General features: G+C 49.6%; 1 protein-coding gene across 4 annotated transcripts in view; it reads right to left on the reverse strand.

The window, feature by feature from the left end:
* The window catches only part of Gpr55 (G protein-coupled receptor 55), a 53103-nt gene that overhangs the window by 19294 nt on the left and 25107 nt on the right, over positions 1-8702 (reverse strand). The window contains exon 1 of one of the 4 annotated variants that reach the window (XM_031368243.1): positions 4839-5069. The exons of 2 other annotated variants lie outside the window; for them this stretch is intronic. Coding sequence is in view for 1 of the 2 variants with exons in the window: in XM_031368241.1 (XP_031224101.1) it covers positions 3557-3584 (28 nt within the window). In the remaining variant the exon portion in view is untranslated. Of the gene's footprint in view, positions 1-3556; positions 3663-4838; positions 5070-8702 lie in introns of those variants that run through there. One more of the 4 variants, XM_031368241.1, reaches the window with a different exon arrangement.

Consider the following 8702-nt stretch of genomic DNA (forward strand, 5'->3'; position numbering starts at 1 on the left):
GACCCTGACTCAAAAAATAAGGCTTCAAACTCAGTGGGAGACCCTGACTCAAAAAATAAGGCTGAAAGCTATTAAGGAAGATACTCAACATTGACCTTTGGCCTCTACACACACACACACACACACACACACACAGTTCCATGAACATGCACATACCATACATACTCACATATATACTCAAGCACACACACACACACACAGTCATCCATGAATGTGTGTATATATACATATATGTATGTATGCATGTATGTATGTATGTATATATACACACTCAAGCACTCAGGCCTGTAATCTCAACACTTCGAGGGTGGGGAAAGCAGCTGAAGCAGGAGAATTACCATGAGTCCAAGACCAGCCTGGGCAACATAGTAAGTTCTAGGTCAGTCTGGGGTTCGGAGTAAGTGCTAAAAGTAGAGGGAAAGGTCAGCTGGCAGGGAGGGAGCAACTGGGACTCACATCAAGCAGCCACATTCCTGGGTGTCCCAAAGGAATTGCCCTCTGAGGTCAAGTGGGGCTGTTAGGAATCATCTCTGTGCAGCAGGGCAGGTGTCCCTGCTGTCTAGTACTGAGGCCATGATGAGAGAGCCCTATCTCCTTTGCCTTTATATCACCAACCCCCACAAAAGCTGGTCCTTGAGAGGGTCTTATTAATGAAAGGCAGGCAGGTAGGCAGGCAAGCTGATCTGTTGCAGTGACTAGTGACACTAGAGATAAGAAGAACCTTCTCTCAGGTTTGGGTGGTATTCTGCACACCCCTGCCTCCACCCCACCCCACCTCGAGTAGCACAAAGCCCAGTCCAGGACAGACCAGCAGACATTTTCTGACTTGACCCTACAGGCAAGGAAGAATATAGAATTTTCAAGGCACTAAATGCTGGTGTGTTTTCTCCCCCAGACTTTCCTAGAAATGCTGGGCTGCAGTTCAAGAACAATCACTTTATAGGATAGCAGTCTGAGCTGACCGCTTGCTTGCCAGGGTATAAGTAGGGCCCCATCATTTACTGCCCTCAAAAGCCCAGTAAAGAGACTTAATACCACTCCACCCCAAGAGAGGTAAACTAAGGCAAGCAAATGATGAGTCTGGTAAGCAACAGGGGTTTGGCTTCCCCACCCACCCATGGCTTGTCAGGAGCCTCTTGGCCTGGGAGTTGTAGGACTCCTGAGAATATGTAGTCTCTGGTACTTGGTGATTTCCCAGCAAGATTTCAGGGGAGTGGACTGTGGGCCAGTGAAGGTTGGTGGCACGCAAGCCAAGATGACTGGGGAGGGCTCCTTCTCTGCCTACAGAGAGCTTCCCCCACCCTTCAACCTTGAGTCAGATCAGGAGGAAGTTGAGGCTTCATAGAAAAATGTCACCCATTATCAGGGACAGACCAGGTCTGCCTGCTGCCGGCTGCAGCTGTCACGGAGAGCACTCATTGCCGGCCTGCTACATGGGGAAGGCCACTGATTTTGGACAGGTATGGACAGAGCCCAGACCTTCAGAAAAGCAAGGCCAGATCAGAGGCACTGGGGCCTCGGTTTCTCTAAATGGCCGAGAGATTGTTACCTGAAGCTAATCCAGAGCACCCGATTAAGTTTTGGGGTGTCATTTCTCCTTCAGGACTCAGCCACCTGCAAGCTCTAGGCAGAACCACTTCCCCTCTTTGGGCTTGAACTTCCTTGGGGGTTGGGGGTGGGTGTAGGGGTGGGGCCAGAGACTCCCAGGTAGTTCCAAAGTTAACTTGCTTGGCTTAGGGGCTCTTCTTCACGGGCCCAAAAAGGGCATAAGCATGGGCCACACCCGTCTGAGTAGAGCTAAAATGTTGGGCAAGGAGAGCAAGTTTCCGCAGAGGGGGTTCACTCTCTTCCATCCCCTTAGATGTACACTCACCCAGCTTCCAAAAAATAAGTCAAGAATGGGGACAGAGCAAGGATGTGAGGGTGGAGGATGAAGAATGTAGGCTGTCTCTCACAAAAGCATCACTTAAGAAGAGAGAGGACAGGTGGTGCATGCCTTTAATACCAGCACTTGGGAGGCAGAGGCAAGCGGATTTCTGAGTTCGAGGCCAGCCTGGTCTACATAGTGAGTTCCAGGACAGCCAGGGCTACACAGAGAAACCCTGTCTTGAAACAACAAACAAAAAAGAACAGAGAGGAGTATCCTTAGGACATTTAGCACATTTGGTTCAGGACAGGGAACCACTGGCCAGAGAGGACAATGGTTAATGGAAAACTTCACATTTAGAGCGTGAATATGAGCCAGTCCTCTCGATCCAGTCTGGGCTTATGTCAGACCCACACAGGTGCCTGCAAAGACGGTGAGCAGATGTTTCCCTGGGGCCCTTCTTCAAAGGAAAGCTGAGCCAGCCCCTGCAGGATGCTCTGCAAGGAGCCCTCATATGTTCCAGGCAATTAGGAAAGCCGTGCTGACTGCAGCCCTTGTACCAAGAGGAGGCAGGGGGCCCCTCCAAGTACCAAGGCAAGGCTATTTTTATAGATCATGCATGCTGTGACTTTCATGTGTCTACAGGAATAGAAACTCCCTAAGGTGGGTCTGAGTGATTCATACTGGTACACGGGTGCTCCCTACATACACATCGGCTTCTGTGGGAAGCAGGGGTCCCCCAGAGCTCAAGTTCCTGGTGTTCAGTGTCCCAGATGGCAGATCTGTGACAGCCATTCCAGCCCCCATTGTCTATCATTCTGAGCACCCGCAGGCTGTGGGATGGGTAACACCATGAACACTCTCTGTACCGAGACAGAGAGACTAAGCTGCCCTAGGAGCCAAGACAAGTCCCTGAGCAGACCTTCCTTAAGTGAGGTACCTTCATGTTCCCAGCCACACCCTAGTCAGAGCCTGGCTGTTCGTCTAGACCAGGGCGTAAGATCAGGGCAGCTGGAAGCTTGACAGGCAGGAGACACACAGCTGTCCCATACCCACCACGTTACCCAGAGCATGGGTCTGGAAACCCAGCAAGAGGTTCGTTCACACGGTCCTGCCGCTACTCAAAGGGTGTTCACGCACCTTTAGCTTTTGCTACTTTCTTTTTCTTTGTGTGTGTGGGACGGGTTGGGGAGCAAGCTCCCATGTACCCCAGGCTGCTCTTGGGTTCACCATACAGATGGGATTATGGGTGTGTACCATTCTGCTTCATATATTCTTTCTCAAGAAGAATATGCCTTGCTGTTGCTTGCTCTTAAAATGCTGGCATGCTTCGTCATGAGTCAAATACACACAGGAAGACATTTAGTAAAGCTGTGTAAACAATCGCTGTCCCACCTCCCCCAAGTGTTCTATAAAACCTGGAAAGATGGAATATCTCTGTAGCAGCCAGGCAGAGACTTGCTCATGGTTCGGAGCCCACTCTCTCTAGCTCCCCACATCCCTTTGAACCATGAAAAGCATAAGTCAAAAAACTTTCTGAGGGGGTTTCCTAAGCCTGGGATCACTGCCTTGATCCATCCTACCCTCTCCTCCTTAAGAGCAAGCTAGAAGCTTTGGCAGCCGGGTTGGGTCCCGGTCTGTCTCCTTTCGGGGGGGGTGTGTCTAGAGAGATGATACTGGAGCACATACCTCCAACTTCATCAAGTGCGCCAGGCATCAAGAGAGCTCCAGGAAGCAGTTCTTTCTCAGGTGCAAAGCAAGCCCTTCTGACTGCCCTTCTGACTGCTTACCTAAGAGCTTCTCCACTACCACATCCTCTCCTGACACTACTTCATTCACCCCTTCAGCCATCAAGGCCCAGTGCCTACTCTGAGGGACAGACTTGTGCCAGCAGAGGTTTAACCTAAGGGTTCAGGGTTAACTCAAGGGGTCTAGCCTTAGGAGCTAACCCTAAGCGGGGCCAGGCAGGGAGACAGGGAGCAGAGAGAGACCAGAGGTACAAAGAATAGCTCAAGAAGTCTCACACACAATGGTTGCTTGGCCTTCAGAAAGACCAAGCTTAGGGGTATCTCTCGGGACAGGAGCGGGGGCTGTCTCTGAGGACAGGGGTGGGTTGTCTCTGTGTAGCTGAGGTCGAAGGATTGCAGGCAATGAGAACAGAGGCTCGAAGCCGGTCAGCCAGGAGTAGGAGCTGCTCAAAGGTCACCGTGAACAAACACACCGAACGGGAACATCATATTGGAAGTTGACCAATAAAAAAGAAACCTTGGATGTTCCTCTAGCTCTTCTCTAAATCCACATCAACTCAGTGGATGGGGGCAGAGGCTGGATAAAGGTATTGCTCTTATGGGGCAGAAGGAAGGTCAAAGCAAGAGAAACGGTCCTGCTGAGAAGGAATTGGAACAGGAAGTGGGAATGGGGTATCTGAGAGAAGGTCACAGGGTCACCAAGTGGCACCCCGATTCCTAAGAAAGCCCAGCAAGTCAAGAGAGTGGCCCCACCCCTTTGACGAGTCTCCTGTAATTTCTCCTAGCCAACTTCCTCATCCTCAACCTGGGGTCAGAAGTTCAATTGATCAATAAGCGCTTGCTGATTTTTCTACTCCGCAGTTTGTACACAGTCTGTCCAAGACAGACAGTCTGTCCAAGACAGACAGACAGTAGCACCTTTCTCAAAACCATGAAGAGCAGATGAAGTAAAAGGACAGACAAAGAACACCCAGCAGCTCAGCTGACGATTCAGACTCTTCCTCCGTGTGGCTATCCGTAAGTCTGCCATTGTCTTCTTTAGAGATCGTGTCTGAAGGAGCGGAAGGCTGCTGTTGACGACAGCATCGTCCCGAGTAAAGCAGCAGGCCCTAAGAGGGAGCTCAACAGCAAAGGGAAGGCAGGAACAAACTGAGGAAGGAGAAGCCAGGGGAGGAAGATGGGTAAAGGACCCTTTACATCCACACAGCAGCTGCGTGTCTCACCTCCGCTCCAAATCTCAGGTTTGGTCACACTTCTGTCCCCAAGCCCAGAAGATTCCCATGAGTGGTCAGACAGCTTAGGAGTACCAGTGAGTCCCAGCCTTGGAGTCTTGGCCAAGTCTCCAAGGGAAGTCCCCTTTCCTCCCCTCTAGGTGGACCACACTATCCACCAACGGAGGCTGAAGACGTCCGGCCTCCTTGAGAGTGGTCACATGGGCTGCTCACAGAGAGCAAGGTGTTAGATAGTTCATGTCAAAGCAGGGACAACAGCGGCTTAGAATGCCCCTCCCCTCCTCTCCCTTCCTGGAAAGTTGACTGAGATCTCGAAGGAGGAAGTTCTAGGTGCTCAGACATCTCTATGAGACCTGCCTGCTCTTGTGTCATGATAGTGGCCGATTCTCTCAGGCCCCTGGCTTCTTCTTTTGATGCTCTGCCTTTTACTGCTTCTGGCTATGGTCGTGTCTGGATTCCCCTGAATATGCAGATGTAGACACAGGTAATTCTTCAAACCTGATGGTTGTACTGGGGCTGAAAGACCACAGAATCCAGAGGGGGCCCTTCACAATGAGGGTTCTAGAAAATATAGACTTCAACCTAGGCTTCTCCTGCTGTTGAATTCAGGGTAGGAGGGAACACTGTGTTTTATGTTAGCAAGGCCCTCACGGTGGGAGGGAAGCCTACCAGACCCTTTGGCACCTCCATGCTACCCACTGCATGAAGCCTCCAAATATCTTGCATATACTAAGTCAATGCTCCTGCATTAATACACTAGCTTCATCTTCTGCTTCTATTGGAACTGAGGGAGGTCTGACTTGAGGTGGAAGAAGACTCCTGGGCTGAACCAGTGACTCCACCTCTATCTAAATCCAGTACATTTTCTCATCTCTGATGCCACCTCTGATCTCCTTAACATGGCCCAAAGTCACAGCCACCAACTCATTTTTTTAAAGGAAATTTAATTGTGTTTTTTCTTTCACCTATCTATCTATCTATCTATCTATCTATCTATCTATCTATCTATCTATCTATCTATCTACCTATCTACCTATCTTTAAGACAGAATCTCTGTGTAGCCTTGGCTGTCCTGGAGCTGGCTTTTTAGACCAGGCTGACTTCGAACTCACAGAGAGCCATCTGCCTCTGCTTCCCAAGTGCTAGGATTAAGGGTGTGCGCCACCATGCCCAGCTAACCTAGTCATTCTTGTTTATTTCTTATGAGCATAGAGCATGGGGCTAGTCATTCTTGTTTATTTTTTATGAGCATGGGGCAGGTAGCGAACCCCTTCAAAAGATAGATGCCTGTTTTGTTTCTGGTGCCTAAGGCAGCCCGAGTTCTCTCCCCACACGCTCGTCAGAGCCGCGCTCCTCTATGCTGCAGCTGCTAAGTTTCTATCCTTGGTTACTATGGGCCTCCTCTTCTCCCTCCGTCCCTTCCTACCCTCCTCTATGCATGCACATTTTTCCCTTGGCTCTGTTGCACGGACATCACCGATTCTGTTATAATACCTTCTAGTTTTGCTCTCACCAAGGTTCTATTCCCTTGGGCTCTTTAACAACGAGAGCATCTTCAATCTTAGTTAGCTTGACTGTAAGCAAATACCAAGAAAGGCATCTTTGGTGAAAAGAGGATTGACTTGGGCTCGCTCTCGGACGGCCTAGTCCATAAGCGCTGTCTCTATGTTTCTGGACAATGAGGCAGAGTAAATATCATGAAGGGGGGACGGCCTGGCATAAAGCTTTTCACCTCACAGTGGACAGAAAGCTGAGAGAGGAAGGGACGTAGGCTGCCATACAACCTTCAAAGGCGCGTCACAGGGTACCACTTCCTCTACCTGAGCTCCACATCCTAAAATAGTGCCACCATCTGGGGACCAAGTGTCCCTCCCACAACACTCTCGAACCTTCCACAGATGTAGGAACTCAGTGGATTCACTTCCTCCTTAGGTATCTTTGACATAATCTTGACTTTTTCAAATCTTGAGGTGCAGGGTAGGAATCCTTCTCCAATACCAAGAGCTGGACAGTCAGGGTTATGGGGGAGGTTCCCTGCCACTAATGTGGGTGCAGTATGCCAGTACTCGTTTCCTGTCCCAGATGTACCCACTTCTCTCTCTGACGTCATCGAGTATCCTCAATCCACACCTTACTCCAACACGTTATTTAATCTTCAGCTTCAATCTTAGCTTTACTAAGTCACCTGACTGCTTAAGGAGATGTCACAGAGGGTGCCAAGCTCCCCCACCATTTTATATGTCCTAGGGATTAGCCAATAGGCTATGGCTTTGAGTGGGGCAGGGAAGTCAGTTAATTTTTCACACTATCTAAGACAGGAACTCTACAAGTGGCTTCATTTATAGAGAAGGAAGCTGAGGCAGAGAGCTCAAGTGACATGCCTTAGATGTGCATCATCCATGCAAGGGATGCAGAGCTGGGGTTTGGACCTTCTCAAGTAATGGTGCCTGAGAGTCTAGGACTGTATCTGTCAGCAACACCCTGTACTGAATCCTTTCCTAAGCCCCAGGAGGCAGGGCTGATGAGCGGGCCCCACTCTATAGATGTCACAATTCACACCCTGAGGTTCAGTTGCCTACCATGGCCCCTTAAGAAACCAAGCACTTGGGGCTAGAAAGATGGCTCAGCGGGTAAGAGCACTGACTGCTCTTCCAAAGGTCCTGAGTTCAGATCCCAGCAACCACATGGTGGCTCACAACCACTCGTAATGAGATCGGACGCCCTCTTCTGGTGTGTCTGAAGACAGCTGCAGTAAATTACGATGGATCGAGTGGGGCTGGCAGAGGTCCTGAGTTCAACAGCAGCCACATACATGATTGCTCACGGCCATCTGTATAGCTATAGTGTACTCAATACACATAAAATAAAGTAAGTAAATCTAAAAAAAAAAAAAGAAACCAAGCACTCTGCTAGGTTGTAAGCTGAAGGAAATGAAGTTACTACAACAAAGAGGTGTGTGTGTGTGTGTGTGTGTGTGTGTGTGTGTGTGAGAGAGAGAGAGAGAGAGAGAGAGAGAGAGAGAGAGAGAGAGAGAGACCATGTGCTCTCATGCATCTGTGTTCAAAGCAGTGCTAGTCACAGTATAGACATGGAATCCACCTAAGTGTCCACCAACAGATGAGTAGATAAGAAAACGAGGCTCATACATGAAATGGAAAATTACTGACCCTTAACAGAGGGCAGAATCCCAAGTGTGGTGGTACAAGCCTGTAAGCCTAGCACACGGGAGGTAGAGGGAAAAAGATTAAGAGGTCAAAGTCACCCTTGGCTGCTAGCAGATTTGAGACCAACCTGGGCTACACGAGACCCTGCCAAAGAGAAAGTGAGCAGGGGAGGGGAGGGGAGGGGAGGGGAGATGGGCCATTCAATAAAGTACTTGCCATATAAGCTGGAGGTCATGATTAGATGTCCCCAAAAGTCACATTAAAAAAATAGACATGCCATGTGCACCTGTAATTGGAGCCCTGGGAAGAAGAGAGAAAGACCCTGGAGCTTGCTGGTGGGCTAGTCTAGTCCCCAGTCAGGGAGCTCTAGGCTTAGTGAGAGATTCTGTCTCAAAAACTAAGAGACCAGAGAGTGACTGAAGAAGGCACCTGAGATTGGCCTACGACCTTCATAACGGACATACACACAGGAGCATGCACTCAGAAATATACTGACACGCTGACACAATGGGAGCAGAAAGGAAGAAGGGAGAGAACTTACATCATCATGAGTGGAACGGGAGATCGTCGTGGTAGCTGGAAAAACAATGAAAAGGGCACAGAAAGACAAGCGTCACATGATCCCACTCATGGGTCACCCATGGGTCGTTTCCTAGAGAAAAGGGCATTCCTAGAGGCTGGGGAGGCTGGG

Source organism: Mastomys coucha, unplaced genomic scaffold (assembly GCF_008632895.1).
Source record: "Mastomys coucha isolate ucsf_1 unplaced genomic scaffold, UCSF_Mcou_1 pScaffold14, whole genome shotgun sequence".
Lineage (NCBI taxonomy): Eukaryota > Metazoa > Chordata > Mammalia > Rodentia > Muridae > Mastomys > Mastomys coucha.